At 38.7% G+C, this 21,107-nt stretch overlaps 1 protein-coding gene across 1 annotated transcript in view; it reads left to right on the forward strand.

Moving 5' to 3' along the window:
- Nucleotides 1-21,107, forward strand: part of MIA3 (MIA SH3 domain ER export factor 3) — a 53,048-nt gene that overhangs the window by 21,286 nt on the left and 10,655 nt on the right. The window contains 12 exon segments of the mRNA XM_082349689.1: nucleotides 9,826-9,957; nucleotides 12,926-12,947; nucleotides 13,661-13,749; nucleotides 14,140-14,217; nucleotides 14,304-14,414; nucleotides 15,748-15,819; nucleotides 15,999-16,103; nucleotides 16,797-16,919; nucleotides 17,029-17,140; nucleotides 18,273-18,328; nucleotides 18,419-18,509; nucleotides 18,656-18,794. Coding sequence (XP_082205815.1) covers nucleotides 9,826-9,957; nucleotides 12,926-12,947; nucleotides 13,661-13,749; nucleotides 14,140-14,217; nucleotides 14,304-14,414; nucleotides 15,748-15,819; nucleotides 15,999-16,103; nucleotides 16,797-16,919; nucleotides 17,029-17,140; nucleotides 18,273-18,328; nucleotides 18,419-18,509; nucleotides 18,656-18,794 — 1,130 coding nt within the window.

Below are 21,107 nucleotides of genomic sequence, written 5' to 3' on the forward strand. Positions count from 1 at the left end.
GTTGTTTTTTTTAGCCCTTTTATGTCTTTGCTTCAGTTTAAGTACTTCCTGTTGCTGTCTTCAAGTTCGTTGATCTTTTCTTTTATGGAATCTAATCTGTTGTTAAGCCCATCAAGTGAATTTTTTATTCCTGATATTTTATTTTTTAGCTCTAAAGGTTCCACTTAGTCCTATTTTATATCTTCCATTTCTCTCCTTAGTATGGTCATTTAAAACAAATTCTTAAATATATTTTATGATTCTCTTAAAGCCCTTTAAAGCTAATATTCTGTCATCTCTTGCAATTTCTTGGTTTGTTTTTACTTATCTCTTAGTTATGGGATACATTTTCCTGCTTTTTTCCATGTCTAAAGTTTTTTTTTTTTTGGTTTGTTTGTTTTTGTTTGTTTTTTGGATGCTAGGCACTGTGAATGTGAATGTTCTTGGATGCCTGGGTTTTGCTGGCTTCCTTTAAAAAGTATTGAAGTTTGTTTTGCTAAGCTGTTAAGTTACTTGATGATCAGCTTGATCCTTTCTAGTCTTATTTTTAAGATCTGTTAGGAGGTGTAGTATATGTATAGGCTTTACTCCACGACTAGTGTTTCTCTACTATGATGATGTTATTCTTCTGTAATGTACTAACTACCTTGGGCATTCATTAACGTTAATTCATGCTGACTAGCTGAAATACAAATGTCTCCCAGCCCTGTGTTAACTGGGAATTGTTCAGCTTCCAGCCTCCTTATAGTTGTTCTTTTTGCCTGTAATTGTTCTTTGCTGATCCTCAAGGAATCTTGCTTACACAGGTGCTGCTCTGAGTTCAGCCCAAGACTGAAGGAGTCATCCTTGCAGATTTCTGGAACTCTTTCTTTGTAGTTCTCATCTTTCTGGTAACTTTCCCTGCATATTTCAGGCACCTCAGTCTCCCTGAGCTCTCATCTCTGCCTCCTAGTGAGACTGGTATACTCTGCTTTGGTTCTCCCTGCCTGTACTGAGGTCTAGAAAGTGCCTCTAGGTAGAAAGCTGGGTGATCACAGGGCTCACCTCATTTGTTTCCCTTCTCTCGGGAGTCACAATTGTGTGCTGCCTATTGTTCTGTTTCTGAAAAACTATTTTTTTTCATATATTTTGTCCAGTTTTCTAGTTATTTTCAGTGGGAGGGCAAGTATCAGATTAGTTACTCTGTCTATAGATGTCTCTTTTTTGTTTGTTGCAATGTATTCATTGAAGAAACAGGTTTGGCTGCTAGGGGGTATCGTAGTGTGGATTTTGCTAACTGCATTCCTCTAGTACAATTGAACATTTTCCCTTGTTCTTTATATTTCTTGGGAATTGGTTGGTCAGATTGGTAGTCAGATTCAGTTTCAATTTTGTTTGGCAAGAATACATAATAATAGAAGATGTATACTTCTATCAGAAGGCAGCTAATGTCTAGATTTCCCTCTTTTTTTGATGTTACTAGTCATTGGTAACATTGACTAAATCTGTATCATAGGCTGCAGAATGGTAATTGACTGTATTATTCCTACTTCATGTAAAGGCTGGGATACTTCTACAAAGAGAAATTTACAATCAACTGTGCTTTACACTGAGATTTGATGTGTATAGTTAAGGCAGTATAAATATTTGATTCTTTCTGTTTAAATAGTTTTCAAAATAATGAGTTGTCTTCCCAGCATTATCCAGAGATTCCCAGAGGCTTTTGTGTGTGTGTCTCTTCTAATTCTTTTTTAAGAATCATTATGATGTCATGAATTTGAAAATATTTAGTGTGTTACAATCCACTGTAGTTATTATTCTTATCAGTGCTCAATTTCTCCCATTGTTGGTCAGTGGGAGCCTCTTCAGCTTGGCTCCTGGGCCCTTTTGACACCACCTCATGGTCACTGATACCTTCCTTGCTTTCTAGTGTAACTAGATGTTCCAAGCTCATTTTGTACATTTTCTGCCCAGATCTCAAAGGAGCTATTTCTCTAAAGAGCGCTGGTTCCTTTTAGTGGGAAATGGTATTTAGAGGCAACATTCTGGGTACTAAGATTGCTTATTGCTTTTGAGTTGGCCGTCAGGTCTAGGCCTTTTTTAGAGGACAAAGCTAGGAAATATGTGGGGATTTTCTTATGTGAGTATTCATCATGATGCCATGTGGATGCTCCCAATCAGAATTAAGGATGCTAGTGGAATGTAAGCTAACCACATCTATCTGACATTGTATTTTCTTTCTCCAGTGTTGGAAATCTCAGTTTTTACTGACATCAACATAATTATTTACCTTATTTTACAATATTCACATAACAGTATTAAAAATACCAATATCAACACTGCCACCAGCGATACATTATTGAAAATACTGCAAGGATGTTTTGCAATTCTTTTTGTCTTTAACCTATATCCCACTAGGGTATGCCTGAAATAATTCCTTAATGTTGTTCTCCCACCAGCTTGATACACAGTTAGGTTAATTGTTTCATATTTGCTTTCAATTTTTAGGGATTGTTTTTTAAGATTTTTTATTTTATAATTATCTAACATTTACAAGAGCCCAAGTCAATTTGTAAAACAAGGTCTATTCAGAGAAGTCTAACTTTTGTCCTAGTTTCACCCAACCTGTTGATACCCTCCTCTGTAGGTATTTTAAAAATTAATTTCATTATCTACCCTACCATTAAAAAATAAGCAAATGATTTCTGCATCTAGCCAAGATAGATAGATTTTTAGGTACCAGCTTTACCCTCCTAACTGAAACAGCTAAAAAGAAAAACTCAGACAAAATACATGAAACAAGATTTTCAAGTCATCAGGTAACAAAGGACAGTAATTCCTGAAAGATAGGGAACAGATGCCATGAGGGCTACAATTGTTACATTTTATTGCCTTGAGAAAGTTCCCAGCCTGTGGCACAGAAAGGAGGAACCCTGAGTTAAGGGGATGGAGCTGAAAGTCCAGGGAAAGCAAAGCAGCTAGAATTCACAGCACGGAGTACCGAAAGGAGAGCACTACACAGAGAGAGAACCCTAGGGATATTTGAGAGGTCCGCTTTGAGTATTCATCAGAGTATTGATCAGCACATGAGTGTGACAAGACTATTCAAGGTCAGAGAAGACACATCAGTGAGTAGAGGGAACAGTTGCTGACACAGGGCCAGGAACAGTACCTCCTGATTCTAGGGGAATTGGGTAGAGTTTCAGAAGGGTTTTGCCTCAGACTAAATGTTGCTCATGTCTTACATAACAAATCTTAAAAGCAAGACCCAAAAGAATCAGATTGTTTCCCAGTGACTTACCTGCATCCCAGGACAAAGCTTAAGAATATCTGTTGTATTAGCTAGGTTTCTCTAGAGAAACAGAACCAAGAGGATATACATATAGGAAGAGATTTATTACAAGGAATTGACTTACACAGAGATGGAGGCTGAGAAGTCCCACAGTATGCAGTCTGCAAGCTGGAGACCCCACAGAGCTGGTGTTGTAATCAGTCCAAAGTCCAACGGCCTGGGGAGCTGATGATGAGATTCTAGTCTAGGTCTGAGGGCCTGAGAACCAGGAGCACCAAGAATAGAAGACTGATGCTCCAGCTCAAGAAATCAGGGAAGAAGGGACAAATTCCTTCTTCTGCATTTTTTTCTATTCAGGCCCTCAGTGGATTGGGTGATGCCCACACTGGAGAGGGCAATGTACTTTACTGATTCCATCAATTCAAATGCTAATCTCATCTGGAAACACACACAGACATATCCCAAAATGACATTTAATCTGGGTACCCCATGATCAGCCAAACTGACATAAAAAATTCACCATCACATTTATTCATAATGTATGGCATCCAGTCAAAGATTACCAGGCATGCGAAGAGGCGAGAAAAGATGACTCATTATGAGGAGAAAAATCAGCTAATCAAAACCAATCAAGAACTGCCAGAGATGTTAGAATTAGGCAAGGATGTTAAACAGTTATTATTACCATTTAAGTAGAGACATGAAAGATTTTTTTAAAAAAAAAGACCCAAATCAAACTTCTAAAGAATGAAATGCCTGAGGTGATAAATATACTGGGTGGGATTAATATTAGACTAAACATTGTAGATGAAAAGATTAGTGAACTTGAAGATATAGTAATAGAAGCTATCCAGAGTGAAACATACAGTAGAAAAAAGACTCAAGAAAAATGAACAGGTCATCAGTGAGCTGTGGGGACACTTTCAAGCACTGTAATAAATGTATAACTGGAATCCCTGCAGGAAAGGATAGAAGAGGTGTCCAGAAAATTATTTGAAGAAATAATGGGTGAAAATTTTCCAAAATTTATGAAAACTATAGACCCACAGATCTAAGAAGTTCAATGAAACCCAAGTATAAGAAGCATGAAGAAAACTACACCAAGACATATCATAGTCAAGTTGATCAAAATAAGTGATAAAGAGCAATCTTAAAAGCAGCTAGAGAAAAGAGATTTTAGGAAGTAAGATAAGGTTGACTTCAGGTTTCTTTTTGGAAAAAAGGAATGAGAAAATACAGTAGAATAATATCTTTTAATATACTTCAAGGACTTCCCTGGTGGCGCAGTGGTTAAGAATCCGCCTGCCAATTCAGGGGACACGGGTTCAAGCCCTGGTCCGGGAAGAGCCCACATGCCGCGGAGCAACTAAGCCCATGTGCCACAACTACTGAGCCCGCGTGCCTAGAGCCTGTGCTCCGCAACAAAGAGAAACCACCGCAATGAGAAGCCCGTGCACGGCAACAAATAGTAGCCCCTGCTCGCCACAACTGGAGAAAGCCCATGCACAGCAACAAAGACCCAACACAGCCAAAAAATTAATTAATTAATTAAGTAATTAAAAATATATATATATACTTCAAGAGCAATATTGTTAATCTCCAATATCATACCCAGCAAAATAATTTTCAAAAACAAAGATTAAATGAAGATTTTTTTTTTCCAACATACAAGAGCTGAAAGAATTCACCAGCACATCTGCACCATAAGAAATGTTAAAGGAAGACCTTTAGGCATAAGGAAAATGACAACAGATGGAAATAATGGAGCTACACAAAGGAGTGAAGAATGCAGAAATGGTAGCCATATGGGTAAATATATAAAACCATTATCTCATTATTTAAATATCTTTAAAAGTTAATTTACTGTTTAAAGAAAAATATTATTAATGTACTTTGGGGTTTAGAAAATATGTAAAAATAAAACGTATGACAACAATAGTTTAAAGGTCAGGAGAGGGAGAAGTGGTAATAACTCTTGTAAAATTCTTATTGCATATATGAAGTAGTATAGTATCACTTGAAGGTAGACTGATAAGTTAAAGATGTATAGTATAAACTCTGAAGTAACCACTAGAATAACAAAACAAGGAATTATAGCTAATAAACCAACAAAGGAGATAAAATAAAATCATTAAAAGGCTTGATTCAAAAGAAGGCAGAATCAGGGAAAAAGGGAACAAAGAACAGATGGGACAAATAGAAAAAAAAAAAAAAAGATGCTAGGCTTAAACTTAATCATATCAAGCCACAGACTAGGAAGGAATCATTGCAAAGCATATATCTCATAAAGGACTTATATCCCAAATATATAAAGAACTCTCAAAACTCATTAATAAGAAAACTGATAACCCAGTAAAATAACAGCACCAAAGAAGATATGTGATGTGGACAGCAAATAAGCACAGTAAAAAAAAAAAAAAGCTCAACATCATTAATTATGAGGGAAATGCAAATTTAAACCACCCTGAGTTATCACTGCACACAATAGAATGACTAAAATTAAAAAGACCAAGTGTTGGAGAGGATGTGGAGGAACTGGAAATATACACTGCTGGTGGGGATATTAAAATGGTACAACCACCTTGGAAAACATTTTGTCAGTTTCTTAGAAAGGTGGACATATGCCTGTCAGACGATCCAGCCGTCCGTCTGCTAAGCATTTACCCCAAAGAAAGATAAGTTATACATCCATAGAAGGCCTTGTATGTCAATCTTCATTGCAGCTCAATTTGTAAAAGTCAAAAACTGGAAAAAACCCAAATGTCTATCAGCAGGTGAGTAAGTAAATAAATTGTGGTTTATCCCTACAATGAAACACTACTCAGCAGTAAAAACTAATGACCTATTGATACATGCAGCAACATGAATGAATCTCAATTTATACTGAGTGAGAGAAGCCAGAGAAAATAGAATACACAGTGAATTATTCCATATATATAAACCTTTAGGAAATGCAGACTAATCCATTAGGACAGAAATTCTGTGACAGGTGGTGGCAGGTAGGGTTACCAAGGAGATGAGACTTCTGGAGGTGAAGGATATGTTCATTATCTTGAATGTGATGATGGGTTCACAGATGCACTCATCCAGATGTGCACTTTAAATATGTGCAGTTTACTGCATGTCAGTTTTACCTCAAAGCTGTAAAAAAAATAATTTCTCCTTTTATTTTTTTAGATAAAAATATACTTTTCTCCACCCCCTTTTAAAAAGATATGTATATTCTGGACATCATACCCTAGCAGTATATAGAATTATTTGATTTCTTTTTTCCAGTTTCGTAGTACAGTTGACTCTTGAACAATACGAGTTTGAATTCTTTGGATACCTAATTATACGCGGATTGTTTTCACTAAATGCATGCTACAGTATTACACAGTCTGCAGTTGGTTGAATCCTCAGATGCAGAAGGATACCAAGGAAACTCGCATAAGGAGGGCCCACTGACTATAAATTGTATGGGGATTTTTGACTACTCAGTGGGTTTGTACCCCTAACCTCTGTGTCATTCAGTGGTCAACTGTATACTGTAGTGTATTCAGCAACTCTTCTGTCGATGGACAGTTTGGTTATTTCCAGTCTTTTGTTATTATAAATAATGCTGGAATAACATGGTTTTGTGCATATATCTTTCCAGCATTTGTTGTTATAGTTCTAGTATCTTTGAGATAGAACTTTAGAAGTTGGATTGTTGCATCAGTAGGTAATTACACAGGTAATTTTGGGAGACGTTGCCAGATTACTGTTCATAGGGGTTGTTATCATTTTGTATAATGATCAGCAATGCATAAGAGTACCCATTTCCTCTGCATTCTCTAAGAGAATATGTTGTCAAATGTTTGGATCTTGCCAATATAAGTGAGAAATGGTATCTCAGTGTGGGTTTAATTTGTATTTCTTTCATTATGAGTGAGACAGAGCATGGTTCCCTGTTTGTGAGCTATTCCTACTTCTTTTCCTGAGGACTATCTATTCATTTTTTCAGCTCATTTTACTATAGGTTTGCTGGCCATTTTCTCTATTTGTAAAGTTCTTTATATTTTAGGAATAACCCTTTGTAATATGTTACAAATATTTTTTCCGCAGGTTTTCATTGTCAGGCTTTGCTTATTTTGTATTTTTGTGTCCACGGGCTGGACACTTTTTTTTTTTCTCTCCGAGTAATCAAGGTTACAAATCTTTTCCCTTGGATTTTGAGACCTAATTAGGAAGGTTTTGCTCGCTCATAATACATCCATATTTTTTTTGTAGTAGTTCTCATTTTTTACATTCAGGTTTCTGACCCATTTGGCATGTATTCTTGTGAATAGTGAGAAAAAGATGGAATTTTTATTATTTTCCATTTGGTTATCCAGTTAGGCCAACACCACCTTATTAAAAAGTCTGTTTTCCCCCCAACTGACTCCTACTGTATGCTGAGTTGCCAACGCAGTTGGGCCTATTTCTAGATTTTCTGTTCTGTTCCATGGTCTGTCTGTCTGTATTATTGGGCCAGTACCAGACTGTTTTAATTACAGAGCCTGCTTCAACCGCCTGCCTACCTTCCACCCATGCCATGCCCTTCTTTTTCAGGCTTTTCCTGCTTGATTGTTCTAATGAATTGGCTTTATATTCAACTCATAGACATACCTTTAAAGATCTGCAAACATCGTTTTCCCCCCCAGGTTAAATATCCTTAGTTTCTTCCACTTTCAGAACGCAATTTCCAGACTCTTCCTTGCCCTTTTCCACAAGTCCTATAAACCTAAAATGCGGGACCCAGAACTGACCTCATTGGCATAGGTGTGGTAATGACAAGATTCCCTAGAATTACACTTTTTAAAGGGGCATCGGCACGAATGTGGGACAGTGTGGACATTTGGAGTCCAGGAAGGGCAAAAGCAAGCAGGACTGGAGCGGGCCGGGAGGGAACCTGGCCCAGGAGACGGCGGCCGAGGCAGGGGGTGGTCCATCAGAGGGAGCGGGAGCGGCTTATCTCCTGTCTGGGCATTTTAGGGCAGGTGCCCGGCGTCTCAGCACCTGGTGACAAAAGGAGCCAGCTCTGGGCAGGAGTTAAGTGGCCGGCCTTTCTCCTTTCCCCCAGCCCCCGCCCACTCTCCTCCTTCTCGAAGCTCCCGGGCCCATGGAACAGCGCTTTCTCTCCCAGTTCCTGCCGCAGGTGAGCCCCTTCATCTTCGCCTTGTTACTTGGTTTCTTCCGCGGAGGTCTCTTCGCTCTGCTCCCCCGCCCCGCTCGACCGTTGGTTTCTTCCGCTACGGCCCCGCCTATGGCGGACCCGGCCTCCGTAGACTCGTGTACTTCCGCCCGGGGCCGTGTCTGATGACGTGTTTTACAGGAGGAGTAGGGCGAAAGTGCAAGCGGCCGGGGCAGGCGAAGTTCAGTCCCAGGTTCCGCCCCCTGAGCCGGGTCCTTTCCGAAGGAGGAAACGGTGACACAGAGGGGGTCCGGTGCCATCCCTCGGGGAAGCGTCGCCTCCGCTCCGCTGTCCCGTCACGATGGACTCAGTTCCTGCCACTGTGCCTTCTGTCACCTCTTCCCCGGGGGACCCGGAGCTTCTGGGACCCCTGTCGGTGCTCTACGCAGCCCTCATCGGCAGGCTTCTGGAGGTGACGGGCCCCCGCCCCCAGCTCTGGCAGGAGGGTGGACGAGTTCTGAGCGGACGGGTACACTGACTGACGGGGCGAAGCGGAAACAGAGTGTGTCAGGCCCGAGGCGGGCAGGACGTTTCGGTGCTGTTTAAGGAGATGGTGGGAGCGTATTTGAGAAGGTTTTGTCGCGTGTTCATTTTTTAATTGAGTACTTATGATGTGCCAGGCACTGTGTTACTTTCTGGTACACAGTCGTGATCAAAGCAAGCGAGCATCATCACGTCCCTACGGCTGCTTTTCACGTAATCCTCCGCACCTTTGAGGGATGGGGCCAATATGATAGTTAACTTGTACAGGGCCGTGAAAACCGTGTAGAAGCAGACAGGAGTTTAGTGCGCTGTCTTTGAGTAAACATTTAAAATGAAAACATTGAGTTTATAGAAGACAGTTGAATTCAGAGCAGTCTATCTAAACCAGTTAGTTATCAGGAAGTGTTTGAAGTTTCTCTGCGTTTGGCTGTCTGTGAGTAGAAAACAATTAAGATTTCAAATCTTAGAGGAAAAGCTGATTATTTGCGTTGTTCATTATCACTTCGGTTTTATTTGCAGCCATAAAAGATTCTATAGTATGTTTCAACTTTATGTTTTATGTGGCTTCTTCAGTCATAAAAACCAGCTAAGAGAAAAGTATGATCCAGAGGGATTCGAGCCATGTGTTGGACAACATGATGTGTAGGGCTTATTGCAAAATGGAAATATATGCTCAACGTAAAGAGAGATTCATAATGTTTAAAAATACGTCAAGCCAAACAAGAAATAGGAAGCTGCCGGTATCCTCTTTTTATTGAAGCAGTGGAAACTATTGAAGAACTTTGAGGGGAGAGCTATCTAATGGAGTTTGAATTAGATTTCTGCGGATGATTCTCTGTGACTGCTTTATTGTAAATTTCTTTCAGGTTTCCCACAATTTCTAATATCTCTATTTCAGCTAGTTGCTACATTGCCTGATGATGTTCAGCCTGGGCCTGATTTTTATGGACTGCCCTGGAAGCCTGTACTCACCACTGCCTTCTTAGGAATTGTTTCACTTGCCATTTTCTTCTGGAGAACTGTCCTTGCTGTGAGTAAATAAAATTAACATATACTTTTAGACTCATAAATACAGGACTGTTTTATAATCACTTGCCCTTTTGTTTCTTTTTTAGTTACTAAGCTGAACACAAATTAATATTTATAATCCAAGCTAACAGTGTAGTCTTCGTTGGTAAAGACATAGGTGAACAAGACGACATGTGTATAATCTCAATGGGAAAACTTCAGTTTATAAATCAGAAGCCTTAAAAATGTTCGTGTCCTTTTATATAGTATAATACCATATCTAATAGTCTATTCTAAAGAAGTAACCAATCATACATTAGAGATCTTGTACAGGGTGTTAAAAATGGAACCGTGTTTATTAGAGTGAAAACTTCACAGAAACTAAATGATCCATCGTCGGGGGGGGTTATTAAATTATTGTTCATCTATATAATGAGATATTAGGCAGCTCTTAAAATTTATTTATTCCAAAGACATTAGGGCACAGAAAATGCTCACAATTTAATGTTAAGTGGAAAAAAGCAGAAACCAAGACTTTAAAGTGTAGATAAACTGTGTATTATATAAATGCATATATACGTACAGAAAAAATGCTGCACATGGTAAAAATATATATCAGGAGAAGAGGTAAATTTTCAGTCCTTTCCCTTATATATATCTGTTTCACAGATTTTTCTAATTTGATCATGTGCTGTTGTGTTCAGAAAACATCTTTTTATTTGGAAATACATATTATATAGTGTCCAAAGACACACTACTAAAATTTTTATTCCTTAGGGTCTTTTTCTGTGCATAATTTGTCTTTCATGCTTATGTATATATATATATATGTATTCTCGTACAGATACATGCTTATGATTCTGTTTCGTGGTCATCTAACATAATTGAGGAAGAAGTCATTCTGTGTAAATGAGCTTTGCAGATGAAAAGCTTTCAGTTTCAGTTGAAGCTTAACAATTAAATGGCCAAAAGCATTGGATGAGTAGCATTCTAAACTTGACTATTCTGATTTCTTAATTTTATCAGACATATCATTGTTAATAAGCTTTCTCTCCTTGCACAAGTGATTGTAAAATCACTTAGAAAGAAGGGTCTTTTGCCTGGATTCTTGTGCAGACTCCTTAAACCTCATGGGGCTTTTCCTCAGATACAAGGAAAAAGAATAGAAAGGGTGAGCAGAAGGGGAAACGGTGAAAACGTTTTCTGCTTCCCACTCGTGATTCTCCCATCTCAAAAACCCTGACGTGGCTTAGGTTTTTACAAGGTTATGTAGGCTTTATGTCCTAACTGCTGCCCTGCAACCTCAACATTTGGGACCTCGGTCCCTACTCTCATTGCCTGCTTGTTGCATCTTCCTGCTTTCCCTCGCCTGTTGATTTGGGTGACAGGAGGATAAAGGAAGCTTACTCCCTCATTAGCAAGGCTGTGACGTCAGAGAAATAGTTATTTATTTCTGTGTTGGAACTCTGAATGCAGTTTCCTGTAACAGCATCACTAAAAATGGTATTAGATACTGTAATAATATTGAGATCGTGGATGATTTGTGGACTGATCTGAGCATCTCATCACCATTTATGACATTTGACAAGGGAAATAAGTTCTGGGTTACAAAGACATTTAGTAACACTTTTTAAAAAATTGAGTGCTGCTTGGATTTTATTCTCCTGTAATTCGGTGCTGTCTTTAGGAGATGGTGTAGAAGATGTTAGCTGTTATTCCTCTCATTGCTTGTGTATTTTCCTGTAGCAGTCTTCTTTTCCCTTTTAGATTTATGACTGCTATTTTTAGGGGGTTCGGAAAATCAGATGCTCCAGTCTGTTAGATTTCTAAATTCACCCAGTAGCCAACTTTGATTAGGAATTCTAAGATGTTTTCTGATGAAAGAGGCATATCTTAGTACAACAATCATGCCCTTAATTTTGTTTCCTCAGAGTCTTTTTCAATTATTGTTTCTGGATCTCATTCTGGCTATTTGGGGTTGTCAAATAAATGATTTGGATAAGTGAAGCATTAGTATATTTAATATGAAATCATTATTCCTTTTCACTTTTTTTAATTGAGAAATAATTGACTAGTAACATTATATTAGTTTCAGGTGTACAAATAATAATTTGATATTTGTATATATTGCAAAATGATTGCCAATAAGTCTAGTTATTAACATCCATCACCAATACATAGTTACAAGATCTTTTTTCCCCTTTTCCTCCCTTTTAAGATCTGCTCTCTTAGCAACTTCCATATATATAATAATCCCTTTCCATTATGGAACTTAAGTGCTCATTTAATAAGATTGGTGCTCATTGAAAAGATACATGAACGTATCTTTTTTTTTTAATTAATTAATTAATTTATCTTTGGCTGCGTTGGGTCTTCACTGCTGTGTGTGCGCTTTCTCTAGTTGTGGTGAGCGGGGGCTACTCTTGATTGCAGTGTGCGGGCTTCTCATTGTGGTGGCATCTCTTGTTGCAGAGCATGGGCTCTAGGCCCCCGGCCTTCAGTAGTTGTGGCATGCAGGTTCAGTAGTTGTGGCACGCAGGTTCAGTAGTTGTGGCTCGCGGGTTCAGTAGTTGTGGCTCGCGGGCTCTAGAGCGCAGGCTCAGTAGTTGTGGCGCATGGGCTTAGCTGCTCCATGGCATGTGAGATCTTCCCGGAGCAGGGATCAAACCTGTGTCCCCTGCATTGGCAGGCGGATTCTTAACCACTGCACCACCAGGGAAGTCCCTGTGAATGTATCTTTAGTTGCAGAAATAAAGTATTTACCTTCGTGCTTTTATCTATCAGAAACTATTAATGAAGTATCACTACCAATTGAATTTGAAATATTTTTTAGCCTTTTCTTATTTTTTAATCCTGTGGATCCTTATGCTGAACCAAACCATTATTAAATTTTCATTCTGTTATGATTTGACTATTGTGTTAAGAACTATAATATTTCTATTAATAAGATGTCTTGACATCAAGTTTAACTTTATTTCTCTCTCTTTTAGGTAAAGAATAGAGTATATCAAGGTAAATATTCAGGCTTATTTTGTTATTTGTACTATTCCCTCAGTATTGGTATTTGATATGAGTTTTGTGTAAGCTAAAAGTAGATATGGTGACTTCTGATCTCTGATTGACTTACTAACTCTTGAACATTTTACTAATCCTAGGTTGCTAGCTTAGATGACAGAGTAGATGGAGATGCTAGTAGATGAGATAGGAGTTGAGGTGGCAGCAGGGAGAAGAGGATTCGGCTTGGGCAGATTGACTTTGAATGTTGAACTAGTGCAATTTATTACCTGTGAACAGTGTTCCTGTGCTAATGGTTTATTCAGTACAGTAAATATGTATTTAAGTAGATAATTTGAGGAATAGAGATACGTCAATATGCTGGCATTTTCTGTTTCTGTTTACAAATGGCATATATTTGAAATGACCCCATTTTCTGAGAAGAGCGGTGCTCATGAAGGGGAAAGACATTGAGCTAAAACATTTTACTGTATTTCCTGTCTTTGAAATAAGTTTAAATTGGAATCTCATTGAAGTAAGGGTTCTTATTATGTTTTTCTTAAATTTTAATATTTTTACACCCTTAATGCTGTTAACTACAGTTTGCTTTTTAAAGGCATAATAGTTACGCTGAGTTCATTTCCCTCAGAGTGCCAGATAGCATGTTTTTGCTGCTAATGCATTGGGTAATTCAATTTTTGATGATTTTATGGATTTCCCCCCCTTTTTAGTCACTGAACAGCAGATTTCTGAGAAGTTGAAGAATATCATGAAAGAAAATGCAGAACTTGTACAAACATTATCAAGTTATGAGCAGAAGGTATTACTTATTCTTTTAGTTTTTTTCCCCCTGTGGTTCCAGCTCGAATTATTTCCTCCTGTCTTACAGTTCAGTTGTTATGGTGTTTTTAAGTCATATTTAAAAATTTTTTTTATCTCTTACAAACTATCCAAATGTGAAGCAATCATCATATGTGTAAAGTACTGCTTTCTTCTCTGAGGGATCTCCTATTTGGAGATAAGTTTTTTTTTTTTTCTTTTGGCTGTGTGGCCCGACATGTGGGTTCTTCCCTGACCAGGGATCGAACCTGTGCCCCCTGCAGTGGAAGTGCAGAGTCTTAACCACTGAACCACCGGGGAAGTCCTGGAGATAAGTTTTGGTAGCACTATAATTTATGTTTCTAAATTTTGAATGCTTTATTTTATTTAGATCAAGGAATCAAAGAAGCATGTTCAAGAAACCAAGAAACAAAACATGATTCTCTCTGACGAAGCAATTAGATTTAAGGTAAAAATCCCTTCTCTTTTTTGAGATTACATTCTAAAGACAAAAGAAAAATAATGAGTAATTATTATTAATACCTTTTTTTGTAGGATAAAATCAAGAATCTTGAAGAAACTAATGAAATGCTGGGTGACACAGCTAAAAGTTTGCGTGCTATGTTAGAATCTGAGAGAGAACAGAATGCGAAGAATCAGGACTTGGTGAGAGTTTTGCTGTTATGTGTTACTGTAAATTGGCTTTTGAACTATTTTGTAGGTTGGGTGAGATGAACTCTGCATTTTCCCGTGCTTTAACTAGAATAATATTGGGAGTCAGGGAAGTTGAACCTACTTCTATGCATTTTCGTGGAATTTTAAATGCTAATACCCCAAGTTATTAATTTTACAGGCCTCGGAAGTATTTTTGTCCTCAGCCCTGGGTAATTTTCATATTGCTTGGCTCTGCCCTTTGAAACATGTAGAGCAAATAAGAAATAGTTGCCCCTTTGAGTGGTCTTAGTAGTTTGTTTTGATTTGTTTTTGCATGGTTCTTTTCTAAAAATAAACTTTAAATGCTAAAACAGTTTTTTTTTTTAATTTAATTAATTTATTTATTTATCTTTGGTTGAGTTGGGTCTTCGTTTCTGCGTGCGGGCTTTCTCTAGCTGCGGCGAGCGGGGGCCACTCTTCATCGCGGTGCGCGGGCCTCTCACTATCGCGGCCTCTCATGTTGCGGAGCACAGGCTCCAGACGCGCAGGCTCAGTAGTTGTGGCGCACGGGCCTAGTTGCTCCGCGGCATGTGGGATCTTCCCGGACCAGGGCTCGAACCCGTGTCCCCTGCATTGGCAGGCGGATTCTTAACACTGCGCCACCAGGGAAGTCCCTAGAACAGTTTTTGGATTACATAAAAGTTGGAAAGATAGTAGAGAGGGTTCTCATGTATTGCACACCCAGTTAAGCTTGATCAGCTGGCTGAGGTAGTATTTGCCAGGTCTCTCTGCTATGAAGTTACCCTTTTTCCATCCCCTGCATATTGTGCTCTTTGGAGGGAAGTTACTGTGCACAACCCACAGTTACAGAGTGAGGAGTTATGCTCCATCTCCTCGACACATTCCTTGATAAATTGTGGAATTCTGTATCTGAGATTTGGCTCTTCCCCCTCAAGTCCAGCCATTTTTAGTGTAGCAAGAGAATTTTTAAGGGACCTTGGGATTTTTGTCTCTACCACTAGGAAAAATCACTGATTTGAACTGGTTTACTTGAATTTTTTTTCATTTTCTTTCCTTTGACTTCCTTGTCTCGTCATGTACCACATTATTTCATAACTAGGAAAGTTGTGGATGGTATGAAATATTTATGTCTTCAGTATTTTCTTTCCTCATGTCTTTACATTGTTGACTTTTCTCCTAGGCCAAGACTGGATCATCTGCTTTTACCTGATATCTAGGGGATGGCTCTGGGATGTGTTTTGTTAATGTTTCTTCTTTTTATCATATATCCCAGTGTTTCTACTGAAATTCTAATACATTTTTGTGTTCTTTTTCCCCATGGCAGATATCAGAAAACAAGAAATCTGTAGAGAAGTTAAAAGATGTTATTTCAATGAATGCCTCAGAATTTTCAGAGGTAAAGCGCTCTACACTTCCTGCAAGATATAGTAATATGATGTCTTGGTATTTTGAGGAGCAAACATTTGATGTGTGCTAGAAAATGCAAAAGACAAAAACCGTATGTCTAATTGGGAAAGTAACTTTTTTTGTGTTTTTCTTTGGAATTATTGCACTAATAGGAGTGTTTTGCATTAGGTTCAAATTGCCCTTAATGAAGCTAAACTTAGTGAAGAGAAAGTGAAGTCTGAATGCCATCGCGTTCAAGAAGAAAATGCTAGACTTAAGAAGAAGAAAGAGCAGGTAACGGAACGTTAACGTCATAGATTATGTAAACTAGAAAACCAAATATCATTACCTCTTGAATATCTTTTCTTGGATATGGTTTTTAAGGAAATGAAGTATGTATGCAGGATTCAATTTTTAGATATGCAGAGTTTAAACTGCGCTTCCCAAATTGAGTGCATGTGTACATTCTCCATCTGTTCTAGGTTTTCTGTTCTTTTGTACAATTCCTTGCAGCTATCAGAATGTTTAGTCTTTGTCTCATCCAGCACCAGCCAATTATTAACTTGAATAGCCTCAAGAGGGCGATGGACTTGCTTCTTAGGCCAAAGAATTAGGTATTTATTAGCCTCCTTTGAGCAGTTACTGTTTCTCTGACCAAGGGACGGTTACATGATCTGGAGTCTGGACTTGGTAGGCAGTGAGACGTGCCCTTCTGTTCCTACTGGAAGTGAATTATTTGAACTGGCTGCAATTTCCTGAAGGATGCAATGCACTAGATCAGTGTCCTTGACGGCTCTTAGGTTCTCACTGCAGTTCTAAGGGATGGAGTCACTCTCCCCTCTCCCTTAACCAAGGCCATAGTATAGTCCCTAATGACGAGCCAAGGAGAAGCATGGCTCCCTGCTTCCCTGGCTCATTTTTTGTGGTCTTGCTGTCTCCAGTGCAAAAGCCATAACGTTTAGAAATTCATGTGTTTTAACTTTCCAGTTGCAGCAAGAAATCAAAGACTGGAGTAAATCACATGCTGAGCTCAGTGAACAAATCAGATCATTTGAGAAGTCTCAGAAAGATTTGGAAGTAGCTCTCACTCACAAAGATGATAATATTAATGTGAGTTCATTCTCTTGAATACATGCTTAATTCTCATGAATTCTCATGAATCTGGGTAATTGAAATTGAGAGGCTCATTCTAATAAATATCCTTTTGCTTCTTTTCTAGGCTTTGACTAATTGCATTACACAGTTGAATCAGTTAGATTGTGAATCTGAATCTGAGGGTCAAAATAAAGGAGGAAATGAATCAGATGAATTAGCAAATGGAGAAGTGGGAGGTAAGATTGGTTTCAGGGAGGTTGGACCTCTTTTTGCCTTCTAGTCTCTAAGTACACTGATGCCTTTTTCAGCGGTCTGAATTTCCTCTTTCGGGTTAAAGCTGTAGACGCCTGTCACTGAATTTGTACAGTTGGCCCTCCGAATCTGTGGGTTCAAATCCGTGGATTCACCCAACTGCAGTTTAAAAATATTTGGAGAAAAAAAATTCCAGATAGTTCAAAAAAGCAAAACTTCAGTGTGCTGCATGCCAGCAGCTGTTTACGTAACATTTACATTGTATAAGGTATTATAAGAAACTTAGAGATGAAGTATGTGGGAAGATGTGTGTAGGTTATATGCAAATGCTGTGCCATTTTATATAAGGGACTTGAGCATCCACGGATTTTGGTTTCCTGTGGGGGGCGGGGGAGGGGTCCTAGAGCCAGTCTCTTGTGGCTACCAAGGGACGACGGTACAGGTCTGTATGCGTGGGGCAGAGGTGGGCTGCTGGCTTGCGGTTCAGCAGTAGGCACGCACTGGAGCCAGAGCGGCAGCAGTCCTGCCTCCCAGCTCTGTGTGCCGAACACTCCTCAGTAGGAGAAACTGCTTTCTGAACTTCATGCTTCTCATTTCTGTAGCTCTGTGGTGTTAGGGCCACAACCAGTTTCAAAAGTACCGAGTGGTTGGAGCCGTAAACTTAACTAAGCAGTTAGAGTGGAGGCTAAAGGGAAAGAGTGTTTACTGATGAGAGAAATGTTTGTAGACACTCTATCCCAAGTTGGATATTGTTCACATTGTGGGTGTTTTAAACTACACCTGGTAGCCGATTCAAGGGGAGAGCAGAGGAATGAGTCTCTCTAAATAAGATATTTGACTAGGGGCTGGTAGATCGGAGAGAGAAGAAAGAGCTTTGCTTCACATATCCCTTCTTGCTCAAGTACAGCATGGATAATATTTTTATTGTACAAACTGGGAATTCGTTTTTTCAACCTAAGTTTGCACATCTCTTAAAAGTCAAATAGCTGAATCCGTTCTTTTGGTTAGTTTGTTCTTTCATTGAATGTTTGAACATGATAATTGTTTGGGGGAAATCAAGAAAATATAGTTAAACAGCAAGGAAGGAAAGAGCACTGAAATCCTTTTGTTTTTTAGGTGACCGGAGTGAGAAGGTGAAAAAGCAGATTAAGCAGATGATGGACATTTCCCGGGTATAATCCTTTTTATAGAGTACTATAAGTGCCTGTGAATTCTTACTATGCCTCACTTTTAAGACTGTTTCTCTCTTCTGCAAATTTTAGACACAGACTGCAATATCAGTAGTTGAAGAGGATCTAAAACTTTTACAATTTAAACTTAGAGCCTCCATGTCCACTAAATGTAACCTGGAAGGTAGGTTGCTTCTTGAAAAGAAATTGCCACTGGAAAAATAAAGAGTGGCTTCCTGTTTGCATGTTCTCACCCCTCTTAACGCTGGCCTCTTCAGCAAGTTCTCCAGTTCTTGTGCACACAAAGTGCAAATGTTTTATCCCTTACAGACCAAATAAAGAAATTAGAGGAGGATCGCAGTTCTCTGCAGTCTGCCAAAGCTGTACTGGAAGATGAATGCAAAACACTGAGGCAGAAAGTGGAGATTCTGAATGAGCTTTATCAGCAGAAGGAGATGGCTCTGCAAAAGTAAGGTTTTCGTGGTTCATTGTTAACAATATTGTCATCTAACTAAATGTCTGTACTACTGTAGATAATCTTGTCTTTTTTAAAGACTGTTTATAGTTTTTTCTGTCTATAATTAGTATAGATTTGTCTTTCTTCCTTTCTACCTTGTTTCCCATAACTTGCAATTTTTTTTTTTCCATTTTAACTAATTGTCAGCAATTATTGCCTGTAATTTACTTGAAGCATAGTAGTTATTGGTACTAACAGTTGCTGTTCTGGAAGTGCTTCTTTTGACGACTCATACCCTTTCTGAGGCTCCACCACTTACTCCACTTTTCTTTCACTGTTGTTAGTTACGTCATTCTGATTTGTCTTGCATTTGTTCTACTAGTTTTTAATATAGCCTTTAAAAGTCCTGAGTGATTTGTATGACATGATTTTAAATAGAATAAATACTTCAAAAGGAGTATTTAGTTACTGACAGTATTGTAAGTTTTGGACTTAATATAGTCAATATTCAGACTATACATATATAATATGTAATTGTGGCAAGGTTGTTGGGAGTTTTGAATATAGAAATGCTTGTTTCATCCTCGGAGCAACTTATGAGATAGATACAATTATTATTTGTATATTCAGTATAGGAGGCTGAGGCTCAGAGAGACTAAGTAACTTACCCAATATCACATCGTAGTGAAGCAGGGCCTTGTACTAGGTTTTTCTGACTCTGTAGCACATGCCCCTAACTTTTTAACTGCATGTGTTCTAAATGACAACCATATGGAAACCATAAAAAAAAAAAAAAAACCTGTTTCATGTGTACGTTTAGGTATTAATCTTTTGAAATATACATCTCAAATTTGGAGTTAGATATCTTTTGAAAGATATACTTTCATAGTTCAAGTTCTCTCCATCAAAAATACCTGAATCCTCTAAAATAGTTTATTGGTGGCAGTTGCTATTTGTGTTTGCTCCTATACTTCACTCTTTGGCATTTATAGCAGTCTATGAGCAGGCTTATTTTGCTAAGCAAATTTAATCTTTTTCATATGCTTAGGTTGCTATTGCCAGATGCCATTAAACATTGGAACCATACCACTAACTTTTTCTCTGATTCTTTGCTCACCAAGAAATTAGTTTAGATTTTCCAAGTTTTATTCAGGCCAGCTCTAAATACCTGACTTGCTTCAGATAAATATTTCCCATTTCATTATTTATTATTATTTTTTAAAAAGCACTTCTCTGGGGACTTCCCTGGTGGCTCAGTGGATAAGACTCCACACTCCCAGTGCAGGGGGCCTGGGTTCGATCCCTGGTCAGGGAACTAGATCCCACATGCGTGCCGCAGCTAAGAGTTCGCATGCCACAACTGAGGAGCCCACGAGCCACAACTAAGGAGCCCGCCTGCCACAACTAAGACCCCACACCGCCAAATAAATAAATAAATAAATATTGAGGGGAAAAAGGCACTTCTCTGCCACCAGTAGTCATCTGAATCACCTAAATGGCAATTGTCTTTCTTTATGATATAGTCAGTGTGGCACTATTTTATTCAACTCCTCCAGCATCCATTCAGTCACCATGTCAGGGCACAAGTTGCACGCACTTCATTCCCCAAAGCCACTGTGTGTGCTCAGGCCCAAGTCATCTTTTCTGCCAGCCCTTAACTAATCACCTATCTCCAGTTTCTCTTTCTTATACCTCTTCTTCCAGGTCTACAGCTGCTAGAAGGAACTTTCTAAAATACAAGTCCTTGTGTATCATCATGTGGTTTAAAATCTGTCGAGGAGGCCCCCCCCCCATTGCCTTCAGGGTCAATTTCCGACTGTTTGGCAGGCACACAGGGCCCCTCAGCTGTCCTGAGCTGCCTCTCCAGGTGCATTTCCTGCAGCTCCTTCTGATGCTGCCTGACCTGCAGCCTGACCTGACCACAGTTCCTTCATGCCACTCTGAGCTTCTGTGTAGTTATGCATGCTGCTTTTTCTGTAGTAAAAATGTCCTTTTACATTATTTCCACCTGGCAATCTCCTGCCTACTCAAATGTTTATGTTCCTTAAAATCTTTTCTAGAGTGAGTTGTGGCATAAATAAATAAATAGGTGAGTACTCATTTTTTCCTTATAATGTAATTCCTAAATGTATATTTAGGTTTAAATCTACATATTGGTATTTGCTTTCTATTTGATGGCCTGTTCTATGTTCCTTTTTCTCTTTTTTCTGTCTTTTGGATTATTTGAATATTTTTAATAATTCTGTTTTTCCCCTGTGTAAGCTTGGTAGTTATTGGTTGCTTTACTTGTCTTCATATACTTACCCTAAAGACCACAGCATGTAT

This window comes from Balaenoptera borealis (genome assembly GCF_965194805.1).
Source record: "Balaenoptera borealis genome assembly, chromosome: 1".
Lineage (NCBI taxonomy): Eukaryota > Metazoa > Chordata > Mammalia > Artiodactyla > Balaenopteridae > Balaenoptera > Balaenoptera borealis.